This window comes from Salmo salar, chromosome ssa01, assembly GCF_905237065.1.
Source record: "Salmo salar chromosome ssa01, Ssal_v3.1, whole genome shotgun sequence".
In the NCBI taxonomy this organism is placed as follows: Eukaryota; Metazoa; Chordata; class Actinopteri; order Salmoniformes; family Salmonidae; genus Salmo; species Salmo salar.
Genome location: NC_059442.1, coordinates 64,333,007 through 64,360,899, shown reverse-complemented (window position 1 = coordinate 64,360,899; position 27,893 = coordinate 64,333,007). Strand labels below are relative to the sequence as shown.

The window sequence follows — 27,893 nt, the reverse complement described above, 5'->3', positions numbered from 1 at the left end:
ATCCTTCCTGCAGGCTCATCTTGACATGACCCTCCAGCATGACAATGCCACCAGCCATACTGCTCGTTCTGTTCGTGATTTCCTGCAAGACAGGAATGTCAGTGTTCTGCCATGGCCAGAAAAGAGCCCGGATCTCAATCCCATTGAGCACGTCTGGGACCTGCTGGATCGGAGGGTGAGGGCTAGGGCCATTCCCCCCAGAAATGTCCGGGAACTTGCAGGTGCCTTGGTGGAATAGTGGGGTACCATCTCCCAGCAAGAACTGACAAATCTGGTGCAGTCCATGAGGAGGAGATGCACTGCAGTACTTAATGCAGCTGGTGGCCACACCAGATTCTGACTGTTACTTTTTATTTTGATCCCCCCCCTTTGTTCAGGGACACATTATTCAATTTCTGTTAGTCACATGTCTGTGGAACTTTTTCAGTTCATGTCTCAGTTGTTGAATCTTGTTATGTTCATACAAATATTTACACAAGTTAGCTGAAAATAAACACAGTTGACAGTGAGAGGATGTTTTTTTGTTGTTGCTGAATTTATGTGTTCCAGTTCCTGTTTGCAACAAGAGCCCCATCTCAATGACAGTGTTTTACAGAGTGCTGTGGAGCCACAGGGCTGACAGAGAGATTCATTATGGATCCTGAGACATTCCCATGACTGACTAGACACATACATGTTAATTACACTGACAGATTGTCCTCTGACCGCTCTGGCTGCGTCTGCTATCTGCATTGAGTAGATAGCTAGAGTACTGTAGTGTGTGTCTCTCTCGCTCTGTGTGTGTGTGTGTGTTTGTGTTTGTGTGTATGTATATATGCATGTATGTATGTGTGTGTGTGTGTGTGTGTGTGTGTGTGTGTGGGGGGGGGGGTCACTTGTGGGGTTTGTGTAAATGTGAAAATCCAGAAAGCTGTCACACTAACAGAAATATTAATAATTCCTCTCCAAAAAGGTTTTATACAGAATGGATATGCATTCTGTATGCAGGCCTAGGGAGGAAGAAGCCTGTTGAGATTACTGTGTAACTATTGGACTATAGAGGTTAATTCAATGCAGCATATGCCCTCTCCTCTCTCCTTCAGTCAGAAGATCTACAGTGCCAGGGGCAATGTGGGTCACAGTGTTTTGGAGTCGACACTCAGTACAGTAAATGCTGTTTTAACCAGAGTGCTAGAAAATGTTAATGTTTGTTGGAAATAAATGATTTCAATCCTTAAAGTGTATTCTTTCCAAACTACATGAAATGCATTAGGGAGGTACTGCAGGTATGTAATTATGCCTACTGTAAAATAATGACCAATACAGTCGTGGCCTTTTCCACAATATTAGCCCTCTAATATTAGCACTCTAATAATGTTAAGGCACTAACGGTAAAGCAACTCTCGATATTGGGAATGGCTAGATTATGACATAGCTTGGAATGCCACACAACAACATTATAGTCTAACCCATGCTGTGTGTTTTGGGAAAGGGAGTTCTAATGACTGTATGAGTGGATCCCAATTTTATGTCAGCCTGATCATTTGGCGAACAACCCTCTTGCTTAGGTGTGTTTCTTGTCAGATTTGTAGGTTTTAATGCAGATATAGCAGCATTCAACCATTGAACAGACAGAGCAACATTCATCAATATCTTCTAGTTTTGTGTCATAATCAGTCTGCATAAACTGACATGATTTATCTCAGGGCCCGGAATAATTAACTTCAGACATGACTTGACTAGTGACTGACTCACATAAACAAACTCCTCACAGCTCAACCCCTACAGTGAACCAAACATGCACCTCTTTCATCCGTTTACCATCCTAAACTCCATGGAGGTAACCTCGTTTAGTATTGCATTGAATTTCTACACTGCTACTGTAAAGTACAGTTCGTCACTCAGTGCACCTCAACCCAGAGTTGTGTCTTAGGCCCTGACACTCCTTCTCCAGGATATTTATTCAGGGCTGACTCTGGAGCTTGTTCAGGGGTGTTTATAGTGGCAGCAGTAGAAAGAAGGTTGTTCACACCGGGGAAAAGTGGGACGTTAACGTCAGTCGGTGGTGGGTCGGGCGTGGGAGTCAGACTACTGTACCCTTTAAGAGATGGGGGTAGTGGAGGTACAGTGGTCTTGTAGGTTGTGGGATATTACACATCCACAAATTTCACCCAGTTGCTGGAAGTGACGAAGGCTAACGTGGTCTGTATTGTGGTGCAGCTTGTATCCAATTTGTAAGTCGCTCTGGATAAGAGCGTCTGCTAAATGACGTAAATGTAAATGTATACTGTATTCTGGATGTCGAGGTTTTCTTCCTGTATTCATAGCAGTGTGGAGCTCTTACCTTCCCTGGACTTGGAGGCGCCCAGCTCCAGGTCATCTCGTGTGTTACTGTGGGTATTCAGGTATGTCGCAGGGACCCATCCCTGCTCCTCCGCTGTACTGACAAACCACCAGCCTGGGGGCACAGAGAGAGGGATGTCAATTGAGATTTTGTGTGGTGTTTGTCGACTAGCACAGCATCTTTCAGTATGATTTATAATCTTATAAATGACTTTAGAGAAGTGTTCCTCCTCCATTTCAAGAATAATGTTTGTTCTAGTTAATAGACCCTGATTCAAAACTGTTTCTTGGATGACTGGGGTGGTTGAAAGACACATGGATATAGAGAAAACATGAACAGTTCTCTATCACCGACAGGTTCTCTAATCAAAATCAAATCAAATCAAATGTTATTAGTCACATGCTTTGTAAACAAAAGGTGGAGACTCATAGTGAAATGCTTACTTATGGGCCCTTCCCAACAATGCAGAGAGAAAATATAAATAATAGAACAATTATAACATGTGGATATAATAATAATAATAACGCAAGGGTTATAAATATGTAATGTGTGGAGCATTTCATAAAGAAAACAGTGTAGGCCTAATATAGAGTAGTTAACTTAATAAAAATTTATACAAAATAAAAAGGTAATTTCCCCCCTCGCCCTTCCGTCGGCTCACTCTCGCTCCTCTCTCCAGTTACTACTTAAATCAGATGCAAGCATAGACGTACACAATTACACATGTCCATATCCATGAATTCATCAGAGTCTAGGAAAGTACAAGGGCTGCCAAAATCTTGTAAGGTGGTTGTTATCAGCTTTGTACAAGCAACTGTCTCGTGAGCGCTGAGCACCAGCCAAAGGGAGCAGTTGCTAGGATATTCACACACAGAGCGGCTGTATCACATTAGTGGAAACCAAGACTGTTCTCAAGGCATAACTGACGGTTTTGACTAGCATAAGTGACTTTTCACAGCAGGTTAAGATAACCTAATTATCCTAACCGGCTACGTTTATTAAGGTTAGGAAAAGGGTTAGGGGTTCGCTAAAATGCGACTCGAACATCTAGCTACAACCAGGCTTGCCCTGAGAACAGTCTTGGTTTCCACTAATGCGATGATGCCACAGAGCGGGGACAGACAGACGAGCAGCTAACAGAGGAAATAATTTCTGATTTCTGAGCGTTAAAAATTAGAACGGGAAGGGAGTGATTTTTATCGGGATGGGACAGGAAAGTTACAGGGTTATATAAATGTTGCGGGATCGGGACAGTACAGGAAACAAATTGACAGGACAAGAGGGACAGGAATGAATTTTCACTCCTGTGTCAATCTCTAGTGTACACTAACCTCTATTGCGCCAGGAGGTGATGCATCCAGTCAACATGCTCTCAATGGTGCTGTATAACTTTTTGAGGATCTGAGGACCCATGCCAAACCTTTTCAGCCTCGTGAGAGGGAAGAGGCGTTGTGGTGCATTCTTTACAACTGTGTTGGTGTGTGTGGACCATGAACATTTCTTAGTGATGTGGACACAGTGGAACTTGAAGCTCTCAACCCGCTCCACTACAGCCCGTTAATGTGGATGGGGGAATATTCGTCCCTCCGTCTCTTGAAGTCCACGATCAGCTCCTTTGTCTTGCTGATGTTCAGGGAAACGTCACTGACCTCCTCACTATAGACTGTCTCATCGTCTGTGATCAGGCTAACCACTGTCGTGTCATCAGCAAACTTGATGATGGTGTTTGAGTCAAGCGAGGCCACACAGACGTAGGTGAACAGGGAGTGCAGGAGGAGACTAAGCGTGCCCCTGAGGGGCCCCCGGGTTGAGGGTCAGAGTGGTGGATGTGTTGTTGCATACCCTCACCACCTGGGGGCGGTCAGTCAGAAAGTCCAGGATCCAGTTGCAGAGGGAGGTGTTCAGTCCCAGGGTCCTGAGCTCAGTGAGCTTGGAGGCCAATGGTGTTGAATTCTGAGCTGTCTGTCCCCGCTGGTGTTGAACAGCATTCTCACGTCGGTGTTCCTCTTGTACAGGTGAAAGAGGCAGTGTGAAATGTAATAGAGATTGTGTCACCTGTGGATCTGTTGGGGCAGAATGTGAATTGGATTGGGTCCAGGGTGTCTGGAATGATTTTGTTGATGTGAGCCATGACCAGCTTTTCAAAGCATTTCATGGCTCCAGATGTGAGTGCTACGGGCGATAGTCATTTAGACAGGTTAACTTGGCATTCTTGGGCACAGGGACTATAGTGGTCTGCTTCAAACATTTTGGTATTACAGATTTGGTCAGGGACAGGTTGAAAATGTCAGTGAAGACACTTGCCAACTTGAGTACGCATCCTGGTAAACCATCTGGCCCTGCGGCCTTGTGAATGTTAACCTGTTTAAAGGTCTTGGTTCAGTGTTGCTTGCCTCGCAAGCATAGAATGAATTTAGCTCATCTGGTAGGCTCGCGTCACTGGGCAGCTTGCGGATGGGTTTCCCTTTGTAATCTGTGATAGTTTGGAAGCCCTGCAACATCCGACAATCATCAGAGCCGGTGTAGTAGGATTCAATCCTGTATTGAGGTTTTGACTGTTTGATGACTCGTCAGCGATCGTAGCGGGATTTCTTATAAGCGTCCGGATTAGAGTCCCGCTCCTTGAAAGCTGCAGCTCTAGCCTTTAACTCAGTGCGAATGTTGCTTATAATCCATGGCTTCTGGTTGGGATATGTACGTATGGTCACTGTGGGGATGACATCATCAATGCACTTATTAATAAAGAAGATTACTGATGTTCTAAACTTCTAAATGTCATCGGATAAATCCCAGAACATATTCCAGTCTGTGCGAGCGAAACAGTCCTGTAGCTTCATCAGACCCCTTCCGTATTGAACGCGTCACTGGTACTTTCTGTTTGAGTTTTTTCTTGTAAGCAGGAATCAGGAGGATAGAGTTATGGTCAGATTTGTCAAATGGAGGGCGAGGGATAGCTTTGTATGCGTTTCTGTGTGTGGAGTTAAGGTGATCTAGAGTTTTTTCACCTCTAGTTGCACAGGTGACATACTAGTACATTTTGTCACTGGTATTTCCTGTTGAAGTTTTTGCTTGTAAGCAGGAATGAGAAGGGTTGAGTTATGGTCATATTTGTCAAATGGAGGGCAAGGGATAGCTTTGTATGCATTTCTGTGTGTGGAGTTAAGGTGACCTAGAGTTTTTTCACCTCTATTTCCACAGGTGACATACTGATAAAACATTAGGTAAGACAGATTTCAGTTTCCCTGCATTGAAAACACTGGCAACTAGAAGCACTGCCTCTGGATGTGCATTTTCTTGTATGCTTTTGGCCCTGTATACCTCGTTGAGTGCAGCCTTAGTGCCAACATCTGTTTGTGGTGGTAAATAGACAGCTACAAAATATAGATCAAAACTCTCTTGGTAAATGTAAATAGTATGGTCTGCAGCTTATCATGAGGTATTCTAACTCAGGTGAGCAAAACCTTGAGACTTTCTTAACAATAAAGATTGCACACTAGATGTTGTTAACAAAGAGACACACACCTCCCCCTTAACCTTAACTGAAACTGCCGTTTGGTCTTGACAATACATAAAAATCTGCTAAATGTATATTAACCATGTTCAGCCATGACTCCGAGAAACAGAATATTAAAATTCTTCAGGTCCCGTTGATAGGATAGTCTCGAACGGTGCTTGTCCAGCTTGTTCTCTAGTGATTGTACGTTCGCCAAAAGAATGGAGGGTGGGGGGAGTGTTTACTTACTCGCCGTCTTAGTCTCATCAGGGAGCTCGCTCGTTTGCCTCTCTTGTGTCGCCTCTTCCTCTTTCGAATCCCGGGGATTAGGGCCTGGTCCGGAATGAGCAGTACATCCACAGCTGTTGACTCGTTGAAGTAGAAATCTTTATCCAAATCGAGGTTAGTGATCACTGTTCTGATGTCCAGAAGCTGTTTTCGGTCATAGGAAATCACACAAAACAGCAGAATTGGTCAGGAACGCGTTAGACGGCAGCTATACATCTCTGCAGCGCCATTCTAGCCTTAAAGCCAACAGCATCAAAGGGAGGAAATCCAAATCTATCAAACCTCCAAATCTCTGACCACTACCTTGTATCCTTTTCCCTCTTGCTCTCATCCAACACTTCTCACTCTGCCCCTACTCGGATGGTATTGCGCCGTCCCAACCTTCGCTCTCTCTCTCCCGCTACTCTCTCCTCTTCCATCCTATCATCTCTTCCCTCTGCTCAAACCTTCTCCAACCTATCTCCTGATTCTGCCTCCTCAACCCTCCTCTCCTCCCTTTCTGCATCCTTTGATTTTCTCTGTCCCCTATCCTCCAGGCCGGCTCGGTCCTCCCCTCCTGCTCCGTGGCTCGACGACTCACTACGAGCTCACAGAACAGGGCTCCGGGCAGCCGAGCGGAAATGGAGGAAAACTCGCCTCCCTGCGGACCTGGCATCCTTTCACTCCCTCCTCTCTACATTCTCCTCTTCTGTCTCTGCTGCTAAAGCCACTTTCTACCACTCTAAATTCCAAGCATCTGCCTCTAACCCTAGGAAGCTCTTTGCTACCTTCTCCTCCCTCCTGAATCCTCCTCCCCCTCCCCCCCTCCTCCCTCTCTGCGGATGACTTCGTCAACCATTTTGAAAAGAAGGTTGACGATATCCGATCCTCGTTTGCTAAGTCAAACGACACCGTTGGTCCTGCTCACACTGCCCTACCCTGTGCTTTGACCTCTTTCTCCCCTCTCTCTCCAGATGAAATCTCGCATCTTGTGATGGCCGGCCGCCCAACAACCTGCCCACTTGACCCTATCCCCTCCTCTCTTCTCCAGACCATTTCCGGAGACCTTCTCCCCTACCTCACCTCGCTCATCAACTCATCCTTGACCGCTGGCTACATCCCTTCCGTCTTCAAGAGAGCGAGAGTTGCACCCCTTCTGAAAAAACCTACACTCGATCCCTCCGATGTCAACAACTACAGACCAGTATCCCTTCTTTCTTTTCTCTCCAAAACTCTTGAACGTGCTGTCCTTGGCCAGCTCTCCTGCTATCTCTCTCAGAATGACCTTCTTGATCCTAATCAGTCAGGTTTCAAGACTGGGCATTCAACTGAGACTGCTCTTCTCTGTGTCACGGAGGCTCTCCGCACTGCTAAAGCTAACTCTCTCTCCTCTGCTCTCATCCTTCTAGACCTATCTGCTGCCTTTGATACTGTGAACCATCAGATCCTCCTCTCCACCCTCTCCGAGTTGGGCATCTCCGGCATGGCCCACGCTTGGATTGCGTCCTACCTGACAGGTCGCTCCTACCAGGTGGCGTGGCGAGAATCTGTCTCCGCACCATGCGCTCTCACCACTGGTGTCCCCCAGGGCTCTGTTCTAGGCCCTCTCCTATTCTCGCTATACACCAAGTCACTTGGCTCTGTCATATCCTCACATGGTCTCTCCTATCATTGCTATACAGACGACACACAATTAATCTTCTCCTTTCCCCCTTCTGATAACCAGGCGGCGAATCGTATCTCTGCATGTCTGTCAGACATATCAGTGTGGATGACGGATCACCACCTCAAGCTGAACCTCGGCAAGACGGAGCTGCTCTTCCTCCCGGGGAAGGACTGCCCGTTCCATGATCTCGCCATCACGGTTGACAACTCCCTTGTGTCCTCCTCCCAGAGTGCTAAGAACCTTGGCGTGATCCTGGACAACACCCTGTCGTTCTCCACTAACATCAAGGCGGTGACCCGATCCTGTAGGTTCATGCTCTACAACATTCGCAGAGTACGACCCTGCCTCACACAGGAAGCGGCGCAGGTCCTAATCCAGGCACTTGTCATCTCCCGTCTAGATTACTGCAACTCGCTGTTGGCTGGGCTCCCTGCCTGTGCCATTAAACCGCTACAACTCATCCAGAACGCCGCAGCCCATCTGGTATTCAACCTTCCCAAGTTCTCTCACGTCACCCCGCTCCTCCGCTCTCTCCACTGGCTTCCAGTTGAAGCTCGCATCCGCTACAAGACCATGGTGATTGCCTACGGAGCTGTGAAGGGAACGGCACCTCCATACCTTCAGGCTCTGATCAGGCCCTACACCCAAACAAGGGCACTGCGTTCATCCACCTCTGGCCTGCTGGCCCCCTACCTCTGAGGAAGCACAGTTCCCGCTCAGCCCAGTCAAAACAGTTCGCTGCTCTGGCACCCCAATGGTGGAACAAGCTCCCTCACGACGCCAGCACAGCGGAGTCAATCACCACCTTCCGGAGACACCTGAAACCCCACCTCTTTAAGGAATACCTAGGATAGGATAAAGTAATCCTTCTAACCCCCCCCCTTAAAAGATTTAGATGCACTATTGTAAAGTAGTTGTTCCACTGGATATCATAAGGTGAATGCACCAATTTGTAAGTCGCTCTGGATAAGAGCGTCTGCTAAATGACTTAAATGTAAATGTAAATGGGAGGACAGTGTGGTTTTGGATGTCCTTGTGATGATTTAAATCTCGATTTAGTCTCGTTACCCCTGAAATCGGTGGGACGTAACTGGTACAGTAGCTCAAATCTCCATTATCATCGTCTTGCTTGATATGATTGAATTCCTTGGGATATGACTGCATTATTCAATCAATTGGATTCTAGACAAAGGTCTGGGTGAAAGATACAGTATTGAGCATACACAGGACAGCTTCATCTGAAAAATAAAGTAAGAAAATATTGAAGTTTGAAGTGCATGGGTATAAATTATTATTAGATTAACAGTGAGATGTACGTTGCAAGGCCTTGTGAGTCATTTCATGCTTCACTTGGCACGTTTGAGTCAATTTCTGAGTCATGCAGTCACTCACGGAGTGGATGTGAAATAATACACTGACCAGTGTTTTCAGTGCCTGAATGGCTACAGACAGTAATCTAACACCTTGATCGCTATTAAAAATGTTGCACCAACCCCAAGGGCTGGTTTTTCAACAAAAACAAAATGGGGGGGATCAGAATGATCCGGATTCTGTAATCCTTGATATCCAGGATCAGATCGATCTGGCTGTTTTTGAGCCGTTATTTTTCTCCAGAAAATAATCAGATAGGATCATTCTGATCCAGATATCGCAAAATCAAGATCACAGAATTCAGACGTTGTGCTTTGGATAGGTCTCTGTATTGCCATCTACTGGGCGACTTATATTACAACATTTTGTTTAGCCAATAAGACAGTCAGGTTTTTCAAAACTTTTTTTGGGGGGGTCAGAATTAGTTGGATTTAGTAATCCTCTTTTTTTCTAACAGGATCAGATAAATCTGGCTGTTTATAAGCCGGGTTTTTTTCAGAAAATAATCGGATGGGATCATTCTGATCCAGATACCACGATATCAAGATCACAGAATCCTGTTTTTCAGTGATTTAAACAGGTCATCTACTGGACAGGTTGTGATACTACTTCAACCTGGGGAAACAGAAATATAAACGCAACATGTAAAGTGTTGGTCACATGTTTCATGAGATAAAGAAAAAAATCCCAGCAATTTTCCATACGCACAAAAATCGTATTTCAGATTTTGTGCACAACTTAGTTTCCATCCTTGTTAGTGAGAATTTCTCCTTGACCAGATAAGCCATCCACCTGACAGGTATGGCATATCAAGAAGCTGATTAAACAGCATGGTCATTACACAGGTGCACCTTGTGCTGGGGACAATAAAAGACCACTTTAAAATCTGCAGTTTTGTCACACAATGCCACAGGTGTCACAAGTTTTGAGGGAGTGTGCAATTGGCATGCTGACTGCAGGAATGTCCACCAGAGCTGTTGCCTGAGAACCATAACCTGACTCCAATGTTATTTTAGCGAATTTGGCAGTACGTCCATCGGCCTCATAACTGCAGACCATGTGTAACCACGCGAGCCCAGGACCTCCACATCCGGCTTTTTAATAAAGGTACCTTGAAAAAAAATAATAGAGCCTGCATATCACTAATAATTAAGTAAATGCATTTGACACTTAACATAATTTACCAAATACCTATACTGCAGTCAATTTAACATAATTAACCTTTGGATTTTAGATGTAATAACATTTTTTAATCCTCCTCATCTTAGTTACATTGACATTTATTGGTTGTAGTGCCTTTCACCTTTCCAAATCCACCTTGAATCCACCCTTCTAGTGGGATCAAAATATTCATGATTTTTGGGATCAAAACAATCCTAATCACCTACAATTCCTGAATAAAGATCAGATTGATTACCAAATCCTTATCCCTATCAGGATCAGAATCTGGATAGGGTAAGGTCCATATCCGGAGGAATAGAATTCCATTTTTCAGTTTTGAAAAACTAAATTCTAACATTAAATCCTATCCAATAGGGGTAATCCAATCAGATAACTTTTTGAAAAATCAGCCCCTTGGCTGCTGCCACAGGCTTTTCAACACCATTTCTCTGTCGCCTAGCTCTGGAGAAGTCATGGCTGTTTCTCTGCAGGAGAGTGAAATGACAAAACCCCTCGAAAACGGCCTTCTGAGTAGAACAGCAGTCTTAGGCACTGCATCGCAGTGCTTGAGGCTTCACTACAGACCCGGGTTTGGACTGGAGCCTTTCAACTGCTGAGGTGTGCAGTACTTCCCTGGCAACGCAGAGTCTGGAGTGTGTTAATGCGCTTATAAAATGGATTGCAACATTTTATTTGTGAGAATTCCCTCTCAAATGTACGATTTCTTTCTAAAAAAGCTAGCTAGCATTCTTTGGTCACGAGAGTGCGGTTAACTTTTGACATTAACGTAACCCCCACCACTCCTCTGACTGTTGCCGTGTCACTATGCCACATAGAACAAGTATTCCCAGAATGCCGATGATGACAGAACTGTAATATTAGCCTCAGTCTGCTAGCCACCCGGCTAGACAGCTATATTAGGAAAAAATCCATGGCTTCGCCTCTTCCTCTCTGTTGGCTGGCTAAAGTTATTGTCATTTCACAAATCTAATTTTATTAGTCACATGCTTCGTAAACAACAGGTGTAGACTAACAGTGAAATGCTTACTTACGGGCCCTCCCAACAATGCAGAGAGAGAGAAAATAGATAAATAATAGAAAAGTAATAACATGTAATAATACAAGTAATAAATACACAATAAATAACAATAACTTGGCTATATACATAGGGTATCAGTACCAAGTCAATGTAGAGGGGAACGAGATAATTGAGGTCTTGCTAGCTAAAATGGGAAATATGGGAATAAGGTATAGGAATGTGATACCTTAATTTGAAAGCACATTTGAAAGTTAGACATTTGAATATACATTATGGCCACTTTAATAAGGCAGCCACACACCCCACCGAATGTCGATCTGCTGTTCATCTACCGTTCATTCGCTGAGGTGTGTTTTAGGGACCACTCACCGGTGGGTGTCCGACATTTTCATGCAATTCTATACGTAGAATTGGTTTGCAAATTATAGCTGGCAATCTGTTCAGAGGTGCTAAGTACTGTTGGCCGGCAAACAGGCATGTAGTCTAGCAGTTAAGAGCAGTTAAGAGCGTTGGGCCAGGAACCAAAAGGTTGCTGGTTTGAATCCCCGAGCCGACTAGTCGAAAGAATTTGTCAATATGCCCTTGAGCAAGGCTCTTAACCCTAATTGCTCCTGTAAGTCGCTTTGGATAAGAGCAGTTGCTAAATGACTAAAATGTACATGCCTGCGTGTCTGTCCCTTAAGACGTTTGAGTAAATACACTCTGTTATTGATGGCTATGACTGCCTTTACTTTATTTTTCAACCTTGTTCTCATATGGTAGGGGCTTAGGCTGAGTTCACTGCACCTCAAAAGAGGCAATAAAAGTATGTTTCCTTGCCAATGCAGGTTTATAACACACAGGCGTGAATTACAGAGAACCTGAAAAACATTATTTTTTCAGAGAATTTGTCTCTGGTCTTTCATTAATGAATAAATGTTAATATACCAGTGCTACAACTGTTCTTGTTGAATTTTCTAGACCAAATGTAAAGGTGTTTTGGCAAAATACCATCACACAGAAACATACATTTAAACATGAACCCCCTGAAAATGATTTGGTGACATGTATGAAAATGTGTAACTGAGTAGACATACAGCTGTTGAAAGGTGAGATATGCATGTTTTCCGTACCCCAGGATGTGTGTGTGTGTGTATATGCACGTGCATTTTTTGTGTATTATGTACAATTTGATACATTGACCAGCAGGGCTGGGACTGGACCCAATGCGGAGGAAGTGGAGAGACATTATACGACTACACCTACATCTGTCTTTATCTGTGTCTGTCTATCTACCATTTGTCTGTTGTCTCCATCAACATCCTCATCTGTGTCTCCTGCAGCTGTACGAATCTTTATCATCTGTGTCTCAAGTCTGCGTCACTAGCTGTGCTGAGGAAGTAATGGATGAAGTAAATATTATTTCCCTTCTATACTGTAGTTCTCAAGAACTAGCTTTTAGGGGAAATTGCAAGGATCCATTGCAAATGGTTCAGTGACAGATAAACATAACAAACAACACTCACTATTAGGAGTCATTTCATAATGTTTACGTTCAGGTCCATGCAGTGCTTTTCTCCTCACTGAGTTGTGCTACAGTAAGTTCTGTGCCCTCTCCTTTAGGTCAGTGGTTCAGTGAGACAATAATGAGACAATAGTGAAACAATAGTGAGACAACAGTGTCATACCCACAGCTATCTGGTGGTGGTCTTGCATTACCACAAAAACCATACTTAAATGTCCCAAATTCACTGCAAACAATACAAAACAACATCAGTGATTCTACTGCAAAGAAACCATGATACAACTCAGGACAAGACAAATAAATGTTGTAAGTTCATTTTTGACATAGCCAACAGAGTTTACACTGGATGTACTAAATTAAAGGATGTGGTTGCCAACTATCTAATTAGGCTTTCAATGCCTGGATGAAATGTTGACGTCAGCCTCATTTACACAGCCAAAAACAATAACAAACACTTCTGAAAAAAAAGTTTCTTTGTTTTGTTTACAGAGAAAATTAATCATAAAAAACAATGATTATTATGTAAGCCATGTGTGTCATAATGTGGCTCTAGGGTGAAAAGTAAAGTGGTACTGCTACAGTAAGGATGGATATTCCTTGAAAGGAAAAAGTGGAGCAAGTGAACAGATGTTTGGCTCAGACTTCAAAGTGATAAAGCTTTACTCATATCCCCTCTGCCTCTGTCTCTTTCTAAGAGGGAGGGTAAAATAGAGGAACCTATCTGTTGAAGAGGGCCTGAGCCCTATTTGTCTCCCCTACAGTACCTGATGTCTGGAAATACTATATCAGGTTCAACACTCCAGCCTCCATTTTACTGTAATCAACAACACATTTATTGCTCAAGACAAAAATGCAAACAGGCCAGCAACTTTAGATTTTCTTACTGTGAATGTATACCATATGTACTCATATAAACTACAATATGCAATGTTTTAACACAGGATTGAGGTGCCTCAGGCTCTACTGTGCTGCATGTATTTTATTTATAGATATCCAAAGTCTCACATTGAATCAAATAGCCTGTCTTTAACTGCTACTAAAACACAAGTGTTACTTACTAAAACAATTTTTGTGTTTTGGGGTCAGTCTTTGAAATATTAGCTCATGCTACAGATGTGATATGAAGATTATAACCTTTAGCGTGACAGGCATTTCTCTGGGCTTGAGATGATGTGGAATGCTGAGCCTCAGCACTACTGGAGATATCTGATCCCACTGGAAAGCACTGCAGGAGAAAACCCCATTAATTTCAAGTTTTTGTATTTATAAACACTGTATACAGTATAAAAGAGGGGAAATATATAAAGTTCAATACATTCACTTCCAGTTTTCATAAAATACTGGGTACAATTTCCAGCGATGGTTCTGTTAAGATTGGGAGGCGAAAAAGTACTAATGTTGACCTAAGGAACAGCCAATGCAGCCCCCTAGAATGTGAAAGGATCCCCTCTAGAATGTGTGCTGACCTTTCTAAAGCTACGTACTTCTGCAGCCCTATGCTCTAGGCAGCACAGATGGCGTGTGTGGGGCGCAAAATCCTGGAGTATCTGATAGCCCAACCCTCTAAAACGCTATTTAACTTTAATTGTTATTCCTAAATGAGAGGCACCTCACGAATCCGTTGGTTCATGTCCATCGTCCGGCCAGAGCATAAGCTTGTTTCCCAATGGTGTTAAACAGCTCCTTATTCACATCTCCTCTTCCTCATGAACACTGATCTACAGTATCTGAGAGGATTTAAGCGCAGAGAGAAATACATGTTGGAAACCCATCGAGTACCTCCTCAACGTATCCATTTTCCATCAAGAATGAAGGGAGACAAGAGAAGAGAGACAAGGAAAATAATTGTGACACAGCCTTAACATGTAAGCCTAAAATACCATACAAAGTGTTCCCAGAATTCACCACTGACTGACGCAGGCTATTGGTTTATAGACGGACACACATGCAGGGTGGTACAGGGGAGCTATGGGGAGCCTGAGGGGCAGACAGACCCAAGCTGCTTCCCTCTCCGACACAGACATTCCTGGAGTTAATTTGGCAAATTACAATTTAAAACGCCGATCTAGGATTTGAGCAGTGTAAACGTACACTGTTCAGAAGAGATTTAGAGGGATATTATCTGGGTTGGACTGGGCAAGGCTAGCCTAACATTGCCCTTGAGGTGTAGAGTAGGTAGCATACCTCTAGAAGGAAATGTGATGGCAAATGTTTTACTTTTCCTATGCATTTCGATAACAAGAAAAGTTCAACTGTACATAAATAAAAAGATTGTTCTTAATTGACCCACCTGGTTAAGTAAAGGTTAAAAAGTGGTGTGCTATCTTAGCTTAGCCCTGGTTAGCATCTCTTTAACACACTGTAAGTTGAGGAGGCATCCTGGAGGATCCATTAAGCCATTATAATGAACCAACCTCTCTGAACCGCTAACTTTGGCAGGAAAGGGCTTTTTCCATATTCCCCCTGACTCTCTCCCTGGCCCACACTCCTCTCCTCTCCAAAGTCAGTGTCTCTCTCTGGCAAGCTCTGACCTAACTCAGTAGTGAAAATATACAGAGGGATTGCAATCAAACAAATACAAGAAACTGCAAGGGCATCAGGGATAAAACATTTATGGAACACTGCTTTTGAGTATCCTAAAAAGTGGCAGCTGATTTTTATGCAACTCTGTGAAAATGACATAACCAAAAATATAGATCTTGCCCAATTTCTCTGTCTTTGATGAGTCCTGGCAGTGCAGCATTCCTGCCCTTTTACAAGAATTGTATAATATAAATATCAAAATAAAAATACATCTGAGCGGAGCGAATCCACAACACACGTTGCCATTCTGAGTTATGTTTATTTACAAGGCACAGTACCTGATCTAATAACCAGGAGCACCCTCTCACCAAAACATGAATTATCATCAACTATGACACTGACTGAAGGCCAATATGCAAAAGGGGTATCAACAAACCAGTGCAAATGAAAATAATGGCTTGGCCTGGAAAGGGACATGGAAAACTGAGAAAGTTGAACGTGCCTACATGAACTGACTTAGATTCAAAGCCCCTGTCAGAAGTATATTATCTAATCCAAGGTAAGGAAATTTGCCTTAGCTAATGCTAACCATTCTGATGAACACTGCAGGATTCAGCTAGTGCTAGCCATTCTGATGAGCACTGCAGGCTTCAGCTAATGCTAACCATTCTGATGAATGGTTATATCTGTTATATCTGGAGTATTTCTCCTGTCTTATCCGGTATCCTGTGTGAATTTAAGTATGCTCTCTCTAATTCTTTCTCTCTCTCTCATGGAGGACCTGAGCCCTAGCACCATGCCTCAGGACTACCTGGCATGATGACTCCTTGTTGTCCCCAGTCCACCTGGCCGTGCTGCTGCTCCAGTTTCAACTGTTCTGCCTGCGGCTATGGAACCCTGACCTGTTCACTGTGATTACTATTATTTGACCATGCTGGTCATTTATGAGCATTTTAACATCTTGGCCATGTTCTGTTATAATCTACACCTGGCACAGCCAGCAGAGGACTGGCCACCCCTCATAGCCTGGTTCCTCTCTAGGTTTCTTCCTAGGTTTTGGCCTTTCTAGGGAGTTTTTCCTCGCCACCATGCTTCTACACCTGCATTGCTTGCTGTTTGGGGTTTTAGGCTGGGTTTCTGTACAGCACTTTGATATATCAACTGATGTAAGAAGGGCTATATAAATACATTTGGTTTGATTTGATTTGATGAACACCACAGGCTTTAGCTAATGTTAACCATTCTGATGAACAATACATGCTTCAGCTAATGCTAACCATACTGTTGAACACAACAGGCTTCAGCTAATGCTAACCATTCTGATGAACATTACAGGCTTCAGCTAATGCTAACCATTCTGTTGAACACTACAGGCTTCAACTAATGCTAACCATTCTGATAAACACTACAGGCTTCAGCTAATGCTAACTGTTATGTTGAACACTACAGGCTTCAGACAGTGCTCTGATGGGTTTTGAGTTAGCTACCTCTGCAATACTTGGGAGTCCCCTGCATACAGTGCTTGAGTTGTTGATGCCGAATGCCATCTATACACTACTGGTTGTATACCTATGAATCAGACAGTGATTCAGTTAGACTTGCAGGTGTGTGAACTCTCTGACCAGTGACATATTTACTCTGTAGTCATCTAAATGTACTGCAGCCTTCAAAAGCCCAGTCACCAGCATCATCCATCAAGCTCCATGCTTATTATGGAGGAAAGGACTCAAGTCAAGGCCTCGGGCAGAAGGACTTCAAGGTGTTTGGAAATCTGCCTCAACGTGACTCCCTAGTGGGATCAAATCCAACTGGACCAAGAAGGAAAAATAAACGGAGGAACTCAAAGGGTGGGTACAGACACTTCAAAGCAGTCTGAGTCAATTGACTCTCTTCCTTTAGGCCTCTATGGCATGGGGTTTTACTCACACCCAATGTGAAACCTAAGTCAAATTGCTTTTCTGATCACTGTTTCCCCTCCTCTTTGAAGAACATATGAGTCCCATTACTGCTTTACTGTCTGGGAACACCATTTAAGCCAGGACGTCAACCTCTGTTACTGAGCCTGTCTCTCGCTCTAGAGGCTTTGGAGATGGATATGACAAAACTTCTTATTTCATTCTACTGAAGGGAAAGGAAAACTACACAGATTTCCTTATGCTGCGTCAGCTAAAACTGTGGTTCAGTTAATGGTGAGGTGTGTTTGTATGTTATAGTGCAAGAGTTAGTGAGTCTTAACTGGGTCAAAGTGTATAGGCAAAAGTAAACACTGACATATCAAGTAAGACCATCAACATATGTATACAGGACTTTATAAAGAGTAGATCATTTCATTGTTTCTACTGGAGGGCATGATATGCATAACAGTCAATAGACTAAGCTCTGCGTAACAATTATCACCCTTCACTGTGAAAAAGCCAAATTTAATGAATCTCAACAAGGGCCAGATGAAGATTATTTTCAGTTCCTTTTGAGGATCAGCTCCTAGCACTCCATTTTCAGAGGTTAAACAGCTGACTCAGGACCCCGTGCAGCTGGCATATGTAAATCCAGCATGTCTCTCTGTTTTTCCATTAAAGTGAGCTGGATAATTAATATAGGAGTCTGGGAGACATTCCTCCTACAAAAGGCAACATTCTGGCCCCGGCCTAAACCAACAAGGGGAAAAAACAGGCCTCTCTGCAGGCCAAAGTGAGCCTCCAGGGCTAAGGCACAGTTTGAAGGCTGTGGACATAAAGGGAGGGGGGGGAATGGGGGAGAGGTAAAGAAGGGAGGAAGAAGGGGATGAAGAAAAGACCGGGACCCCAGACTGAGAGGTGAAAATGGGAATTCTCATGTGGATGCTGGCCGGAAAGTGTGCATGAATAGGTTTGCATCACTGTGTGTGTGTGCGCACGTGTGTGCCTGCATGCATGCGTGTGTAGGTTGGTCACTCACCACTCTCGCTCTTATCGATGACGTCTACCAGTTTGCCGGCCTGCAGGCTGATTTCCGCCGGCTCCTGCTTCTCATAGTTGGCCACCACCATGTACTGCTCCAGTAGCATAGGATTGGCACCATCCAAACCTGGGGTTGATGGGAAAAAACACGCTGTCAGCCAGCTCCCGGTCATGGGTCCGCGAGAGCGACCGCCGGGCACCCTCTGCGCCATAGGCCAATTTGTCAGTAGACCTCAGCCAATGGGAACACACGCTGGGCTCTGTGCATTTTCCCAAGAGTCTGGCCATATAGCTGGAGTGTCAAAAAGGAACGCCTATTAAACTGAAAGTCTCCCAAAATACATCAAGCAGTTTGCTGAAGAGAATCCATTCTAAGCTGTTGGGGGGCCTCATCCATAGTCTATACTTGAGATAGAAAAATAGGAATGGATGGAGAGGAAAAGAGGAAAGCAATAGAGAGAAAGAGAAAGAAAGAGCAGGAGCAGCAGCCGGTTGTCGATAGAACAGTGGAGCGGGAGAAAGGCACAATTTCCCCTGGAAAATAAACAGTCTGTTAAAAAGCCTCCTTCTCCTTGTTGGGGCTGGAGCTGGAGGAAGAGTAGGGGGGGTTGTGTACACCAATCATAAGAGTCGACACTGAAGGCCTTAAATAGAACCAGATGAGTGGGCTGGAGTTGAGCTCAGGAGGCCGGGCCTCGGCTGCTGTGAAACACAAGAGCACAGGACTTTCATTTAGTATTGCCAATGGAAAGCTTCTTTCCTGGCCTCGCTAGGTTAACCATATTAGCACCAGCAATGACTTAGTTTTGACAATGTTATTCAGCAGGACCATTCCACTGGGCACAGACGTCAGTTCATCATCGAGTCTTACATTTTGTTTAGTTGTCAACTAACGTGAATTCAACGTCAAATATAAATAATAATAATGTAATTGGATTAGGTTAAAAGTTAGGGTTACGAAGTTCACTTACGTTGATGGCTTTTTTTATGTGGAAACAACGTTGATTTAATCCGTTTTTGTCCAGTGGAGTACATTGATCAAACATCCAAGAATGTGTCAGTATTATAGATGAGGTGGCTCTTATTAAGCTGTGATCACAAACATTGCTTTATTTTTCTTCATATATCTACTGTATCTGTCTTTTATACAAACTGTGCAGTCCATGTTGCATTACATGGTAGTGATGTTATGATATGAATTTCAGAACATAAACCAGTTTGCAAAGAGTAAATCACACTTAAATATACATGGACTGGTATTGTACAAAAAGCCAAGCCATAACCTTAACATCAAAAGGAGAAAACACAAAGATCATTAGGGATGTTTCTCATTTTCAAAAACAAAGCACCTGTTGCATGAATTTAAAACAGTAAATAAACTACATCTTCAAAACAAATTCAACCACCTACCACTGCACACTAAACCTTAAAAAGTCACTCCAAAACATCTCCAGCTGCAGCCTAGAATGAACTGAGACAACCCAGTTTAGCAGCAGAACTAACACATGTCAGCTGTACCCTAGAATCAGACACTGCTGAGATGGATTTCACACATTACTGATGGCTCAGACTGGCCACAGAGTTTCGTAAAACGGAGAGGAGAGAAATGATTTACAGATCACATAAGAACACAGTATACAGCACATACTATGTATCCGGATTCAAAACCAGGATATCCTTTGGTCTAAATTCCAAGCTACTTCAAGGCTTGCCTGAGTAATAATATATAGTTTAACTGCCAACAGACAGTTCAAGTATATGGATACTAAGATGGAGGATACAGCACAAATGCTCTGTGGTACTCATTGTCAATGTACTGTTTCTCTCTTAGCTGAGATAAATTACAGTATTTCGTGAAAAATAAATGAATTAGCTGAGTTACCGTATCACATAATCAAGAGAAATGTCTACAAAACAAATGTTATAAACTAGATGAAGCCAACCACGTCCAAATGAAAACATTATTCAACCTGTGGTAAACTCAGTGTCTGGAACATTGTACAGAGAGCTCTATCTCACACGATGGAAAATAGCATGATTCCAGTCCAATAAATACTATTAGATAAGAATTGATTGAGTAAAAAGAGAGGACATGACGGCAGCTTTCAGACTAAAGATGAACATTTACGTAAATTAGGATTATGTTCCCATTCTATGCTGAGGGGCAGGTATCACAAATGTCAAAGCACTAATAACTCATCCGGATGAGCTCAGCTTCAATAGCATCCAAAATAATAACCTGCCAACTAGTAAAGTTGTAGTCATGGCTCTATGTAGTACTGTGCGCCTCCCATGGTCTGTTCTGGACTTGGGGACTGTGAAGAGACCTCTGGTTGTATGTCTTGTGGGGTTTCCATGTGTGTCTGAACTGTGTGCTAGTATTTTAAACATACTGCTCGGTACATTCAGCTTGTCAGGGCTCAGGGCTGAGGAGCGTCGCTGGAGACTCAGGGCTGAGGAGCGTCGCTGGAGACTCCGGGCTGAGGAGAGTCGCTGGAGACTCAGGGCTGAGGAGCGTCGCTGGAGACTCAGGGCTGAGGAGCGTCGCTGGATGCTCAGGGCTGAGGAGCGTCGCTGGAGGCCTGATGTGTGGGACTGGCATAGGAGGCGCCAGACTAGTAACACGCACCTCGGGGCTCATGCGGGGAGCAGGAACAGGACGTACTGGACTGGGCAGGCGCACTGGAGGTCTGATGCGTGGGGCTGGCTTTGGAGGCGCCAGGCTAGTGACACGCACCTCAGGGCTAGTGCGGAGAGCAGGAACAGAACGTACTGGACTGGGCAGGCGCACTAGACGTTTTATGGCTTTGGAGGCGCCAGCCTAGTAACACGCACCTCAGGGCTAGTGCGAGGAGCAGGAACAGGCACAGGGTACACTGGGTCTTGGAGACGCACTGGAGGTCTGGAATGCATGGCCTGCACAACCCGTCCTGGCTGGATAGTCACTGTAGCCCGGCACGGGCGGAGCGCTGGCACAGGGCGAACTGGGCTGTGCTGGGAAATGAGAGCTGCCGTGCGTAGAGCAGGCGCAAGGTAAACTGGGCCGAGGAGACGCACTGGAGACCAGATCCGTTGTGCCGGCACACTTCTTCCTGGCTGCCGGCCATCTCTTGCCCGGCAACGCTGCGGAGCCCTTATTGGCCGTACCGGACTGTGCGTGCGTATGGGCGACACCGTGCGCATTTCTGCGTAACAAGGTGCTTGCTTGATCCGTCGCTCTCCATAATAAGAACGGGGAGTTGGCTCAGGTCTCCACTTTGACTCTGCCCAACTCCCCGTGTGCCCCCCCCCCCCCCCCCCCATTTTTGGGGGGGGGGATGCCTCTTGGCCTCATGTTGCTCCCTTACTCTCCTCTCCCAGAAACATCGTTCTGCCTTTGCTGCCTCCAGTTCCTCCTTCAGTCGCCGGTACTCCCCAGCCTGGGTTCATGGACCCTTGCCATCAAGGATCTCCTCCCACATTCATGACTCCAAATATCTCTCCTGCTGCTCCTTCTTCCGCTGCTTGGTCCTTGTTTGGTGGGTGGTTCTGTCATATGCGTCGTAAGGATTGGACCAAAACTCAGCGGGTAAAGTGCTCATCTACTTTCTTTATTAAAACCTGTTGGGGCTAGGGGGCAGTATTTGCACGGCCGGATAAAAAACGTACCCGATTTAATCTGGTTACTACTCCTGCCCATTAACTAGAATATGCATATAATTAGTATTTGGATAGAAAACACTCTAAAGTTTCTAAAACGGTTTGAATGGTGTCTGTGAGTATAACAGAACTCATATGGCAGGCCAAAACCTGAGAAGATTCCATGCAGGAAGTGGAAATCTGATTTGTGGAATCACCTTCCACACTTTGCCTATGAAACACACCGTGAGTTAGGATTCATTTAGCACTTCCTAAGGCTTCCACTAGATGTCACCAGTCTTTACAAAGTGGTTTGAGTCTTCTCTGGTAGAAACTGACCTAAAGAGAGCCCTGGAAAGTTGGTCATAGAGGGAGGGCCATTACTACTATGATGCGGGCGCCCATGGGTACCCTCTCATTCCGAAACGTTTAGTAAGACAATGCAATCGTCCGCCTTGAATATTATTGAAGCTCTGATTGAAAAAGGCCCTAAAGATTTATGTTATACAACATTTGACATGTTTGAACGAAAGTAAATATATATTTTTTGCACATTCGTGATGACAAGTCCCGCGCGCCTCGTACATTATGTGTAGCCTTCGGAACGCGCTAACAAGAAGGAGCTATTGGGACATAAATTATTAACTTTTTCGAACAAAACTACATTTGTTGTGGACCTGGGATTCCTGGAAGTGCCTTCTGATGAAGATAATCAAAGGTAAGGGAATATTTACAATAGTATATTTGATTTTAGATGGTTCCAAGATGGCGCTAACCTGTATCGCCTAGCCTATTTTTCTGAGCATAGCACCTCGTTTATTGCAAAGTGTGATATCCCAGTAAAGTTATTTTTAAATCTGGCAATGCTGGTTGCATTCACGAGATGTTAATCTATAATTCTTTGAATGACAATATTATAATTTACCAATGTTTTCGAATAGTAATTTAGTAAGCTGTAGTGCTGTTTCACCGGAAGCATTTGAGGGAAAGTATTTTCTGAATGTCACGCGCCGATGTAAAATGCTGTTTTTATATATAAATATGAACTTTGTCGAACAAGAAATGCATGTATTGTGTAACATGATGTCCTAGGAGTGTTATCTAATGAAAATTGTCCAAGGTTAGTGCTGCATTTAGCTGTGTTTTGGGTATTTGTGATGCATGCTAGTTGCTTTGAAAATGGCAGTGTGATTATTTTGGGCTGGGTACTCTCCTAACATAATCTAATGTTTTGCTTTTGCTGTAAAGCCTTTTTGAAATCGGACAACGTGGTTCGATTCAGGAGAGGTGTATCTATAAAATGGTGTAAAATAGTCATATGTTTGAGAAATTGAAGTTATAGCATTTATGAGGTATTTGTATTTCGCGCGACGCGATTCCACTGGCTGTTGACTAGGTGGGACGCAAACGTCCCACTGGCCCAGAGAGGTTAAAGAAAACACTTAAATAAAATAAACTGCCGACAAAAACAGTCCAGTAAGGTGCACAGACTATACTGGAAACAACCACCCACATAACACAAGTGAAAACAAACCCAACTAAATATGTCCTCCAATTAGAGACAACGACAACCAGCTGCCTCTAATTGGAGGTCATTGCCAAAACCCCAACATAGAAATTGAAAACTAGACATAAACATAGAAATAGAAAATATAGAACATAAACCAAAAACACCGAACCACACAAAACAAACACCCCCTGCCACGCCCTGACCAAACTACAATGACAAATAACCCTTTTTACTTGTCAGGACGTGACAATGACACAAGTAATTTTTTCAACAATTGTTTACAGACAGATTATTTCACATATAATTCACTGTATCACAATTCCAGTGGGTCAGAAGATTACATACACTAAGTTGACTGTGCCTTTAAACAGCTTGGAAAATTCCAGAAAATGATGTCATGGCTTTAAAGCTTCTGATAGGCTAATTGGCATCATTTGAGTTAAATGGAGGTGTACCTGTGGATGTATTTCAAGGCCTACCAAACTCAGCGCCTCTTTGCTTGACATCATGGGAAAATCAAAAGAAATCAGCCAAGATCTCAGAAAGAAAACTGCAGACCTCCACAAGTCTGGTTCATCCTTGGGAGCCTTAAGGTACCACGCTCATCTGCACAAACAATAGTACGCAAGTATAAACACCATAGGACCACGCAGCCATCATGCCGCTCAGGAAGGAAACGCATTCTGTCTCCTGGAGATGAACGGACTTTGGTGCGAAAAGTGCAAATCAATCCCAGAACAACAGCAAAGGACCTTGTGAAGATGCTGGAGGAAACAGGTACAAAAGTATCTATATCCACAGTTAAACGAGTCCTATACCGACATAACCTGAAAGGCTGCTCAGCAAGGAAGAAGCCACTGCTTCAAAACCACCATAAAAAAAGCCAGACTACGTTTTGCATCTGCACATGGGGACTCAAGGATCGTACTTTGTGGAGAAATGTCCTCTGATCTCATGAAACAAAAATAGAACTGTTTGTCTATAATGACTATCATTATTTTTTGGAGGAAAAAGGGGGAGGCTTGCAAGCTGAAGAACACCATCCCAATCGTGAAGCACGGGGGTGGCAGCATCATGTTGTGGGGGTGCTTTGCTGCAGGAGGGACTGGTGCACTTCACTAAATAGATGGCATCATGAGGGAGGAAAATTATATGGATATATTGAAGCAACATTTCAAGACATCAGTCAGGAAGTTAAAGCTTGGTCGCAAATGGGTCTTCCAAATGGACAATGACCTTAAGCATACTTTCAAAGTTGTGGCAAAATGGCTTAAGGACAACAAAGTCAAGGTATAGGAGTGGCCATCGCAAAGCCCTGACCTCAATCCTATAGAACATTTGTGGGCAGAACTGAAAATGCACGTGCAAACAAGGAGGCCTACAAACCTGACTCAGTTACACCAGCTCTGTCAGGAGGAATGGGCCAAAATTCACCCAACTTATTGTTTGACCCAAGTTAAACAATTTAAAGGCAATGCTACTAAATACTAATTGAGTGTATGTAAACTTCTGACAAACTAGGAATGTGATGAAAGAAATAAAAGCTGAAATAATTCCCTCTACTATTATTCTGAGATTTCACATTCTTAAAATAAAGTGGTGATCCTAACTGACCTATGACAGGGAAGTTTTACTTGGATTACATTTTCAGGAATTGTGAAAAACTGAGTTTAAATGTATTTGGCTAAGGTGTATGTAAACTTCCCACTTCAACTGTGTGTGTGTGTGTGTGTGTGTGTGTGTGTGTGTGTGTGTGTGTGTGTGTGTGTGTGTGTGTGTGTGTGTGTGTGTGTGTGTGTGTGTGTGTGTGTGTGTGTGTGTGTGTGTGTGTGCGTGTGCGTGTGTGTGTATATTGTCTCTCCTAGCTCTGTAGCTTTAGTACGCACATGTGACTTACAGTGGGTGTGTATTCTCCAACTCCATCATCTGAAGCAATTCAAATTAGATGCAGTAGCTAAAATGTATTTGATAGATTGAAGGAGTATGTTTTAGTGTGCTGGAAGTAGTAGCCATACTAGGGTCAACAAACTGAGATAAATGTTGCTTTTATTACATACACTATATACACAAAAGTATGTGGACACTCCTTCAAATTAGTGGATTCGGCTATTTCAACCAAACCCGTTGCTGACAAGTGTATAAAATCGAGCACATAGCCATGCAATCTCCATAGACAAACATTGGCAGTAGAATGGCCTTAGTGGAGAGCTCAGTGACTTTCAACATGGCACCGTCATAGGATGCCACCTTTCCAACATGTCAGTTCATCACATTTCTGCCCTGCTAGATCTGCTCCAATCAAATTGAAGTGATGTTATTGTGAAGTGGAAACGTTTAGGAGCAACAACGGTTCAGCCGCGAAGTGTTAGGCCACACAAGCTTACAGAACGGGACCACCGAGTGCTGAAGCGTGTAGCGAGTAAAAATCATCTTTCCTTGGTTGCAACACTCACGACCGAGTTCCAAACTGCCTCTGGAAGCAACGTCAGCACAAGAACTGTTCATCGGGAGGTTCAAAAAATGGGTTTGCATGCCCGAGCAGCTGCACACAAGCCAAAATTCACCATACGCAATGTCAAGTGCCAAGTTTTCTGGAGTGATGAATCATGCTTCACCATCTGGCAGTCCGACGGACTAATCTGGGTTAGGCCAGTGCCAGGAGAATGCTACCTGCCCGAATGCATAGTGCACACTGTAAATGCAACAGCATACAATGACATTCTAGACAATTCAGTGCCCCCAACTTTGTGGCAACAGTTTGGGGAAGATCCTTTCCTGTTTCAGCATGACAATGTGCACAAAGCAAGGTCCATACAAAAATGCTTTGTCAAGGTCGGTGTGGAAGAACTTTACTGGCCTGCACAGATACCTTACCTCAACCCCATCGAACACATTTGGGTTGAATTGGAACGCAGACTGCGAGCCAGGCCTAATCACCCAAATTAGTACCCAACCTCACTAAAGGTCTTGTGGCTAAATAAAAACAAGTCCCTGCAGCAAGGCTCCAACATCTAGTGGAAAGCCTTACCAGAAGAGTGGAGGCTGTTGTAGCAGCAAAGGGGGGACCATATTAATGCCCATGATTTTGGAATGAGATGTTTGATGAGCAGGTGTCCACATGCTTTTGGTCATGTAGTGTATGATTGATATTAGTTTCCCTACCCTTCCTTGAATCTCAGAATCTCAACAACTTTAGTGTCTAGACTCTAGACTACTGTGTTTACATGTGGTACAGTATGTGTGTGTGTGTGTGTGCCTGCCTGCTAAGGTACCTGCGTGCCTTCCTGCGTGCATACCTCAATTAAATATCCCTATTAGCCACTCTTTCTGTTTACATCTCTCCTCACAGATTTACACTGAGTGTACAAAACATTAGGAACACCTTCCTAATATTGAGTTGCACCCCTTTTGCCCTCAGAACAGCCTCAATTTGGGCTCCTGAGTGGCACAGCGGTCTAAGGCACTGCATCTCAGTGCTAGAGGTGTCACTACAGACACCCTGGTTTGAATTCAGGCTGTATCACAACGGTCCCGGATTGAGAGTCCCATAGAGCGGCACACAATTGGCCCAGCGTCGTCCAGTTTTGGCAGGTGTAGGCCGTCATTGTAAATAAGAATTTGTTCTTAACTGACTTGCCTAGTTAAATAACGGTTAAATAAATAAAGAAATTGGTCGGGGCATGGACTCTACAAGGTTTCAAAAGCCTTCCACAGGGATGCTGGCCCATGTTGACGCCAATGTTTCCCACAATTGTGTCAAGTTGGCTAGATGTTCTTTGGGTGGTGGACCATTCTTGATACACACAGGAAACTGTTGAGTGTGAAAAACCCAGCAGCGTTGCAGTTCTTGACACACTCAAACCGGTGCACCTGGCACCTACTAACATACCTCATTCAAAAACATTTAAATATTTTGTCTTGCCCATTGATCCTCTGAATGGCACACATACACAATCCATGTCTCAATTGTCTCAAGGCTAAAAAATCCTTCTTTAACCTGTCGTCTCCAACCCTGTTCCTGGAGAGCTCTAACTAACCGGTTCTAACTAACCTGATTAAGTTTATCAACCAGCTATTTATTAGAATCAGGAGTGCTAGATTAGGGTAGGAGAGAAAAACCTACAGGACGGTAGCTCTCCAGGGACAGGTTTGGAAATCCCTGATCTACACTGACTGAAGTGGATTTAACAGGTGACATAAATAAGGTATCATAGCTTTTACCTGGTCAGTCTATGTCATGGAAAGAGCAGATGTTCATAATGTTTTGTACACTCTGTTAACATGATTACATTGTGCATGTTCAATATTTATTATGCAACATTTCCTCACCTGGGATTTGAACTCACGACGACCTCTAGGTTCATGCAATGCCATTCTTCCTGCTATGCCACCATGTCCATGACAGGTATCAATTAATCTGACTATTCTTATTAATGATTTTATTTACTTATTTCATTAATTGAAGGGCTTTCTGTGTAGTTG

The 27,893-nt window shown here is 43.8% G+C and overlaps 1 protein-coding gene across 2 annotated transcripts in view; it reads right to left on the bottom strand.

The window, feature by feature from the left end:
* LOC106607224 (SH3 and PX domain-containing protein 2A) overlaps positions 1 to 27,893 on the bottom strand; it is a 112,694-nt gene that overhangs the window by 19,445 nt on the left and 65,356 nt on the right. For both annotated transcript variants that reach the window (XM_014203975.2, XM_014203971.2), the window contains exons 7-8: positions 18,282 to 18,410; positions 2,324 to 2,437 (exon numbers count right to left, since the gene is read on the bottom strand). In XM_014203975.2, coding sequence (XP_014059450.1) covers positions 2,324 to 2,437; positions 18,282 to 18,410 — 243 coding nt within the window. The remainder of the gene's footprint in view (positions 1 to 2,323; positions 2,438 to 18,281; positions 18,411 to 27,893) is intronic.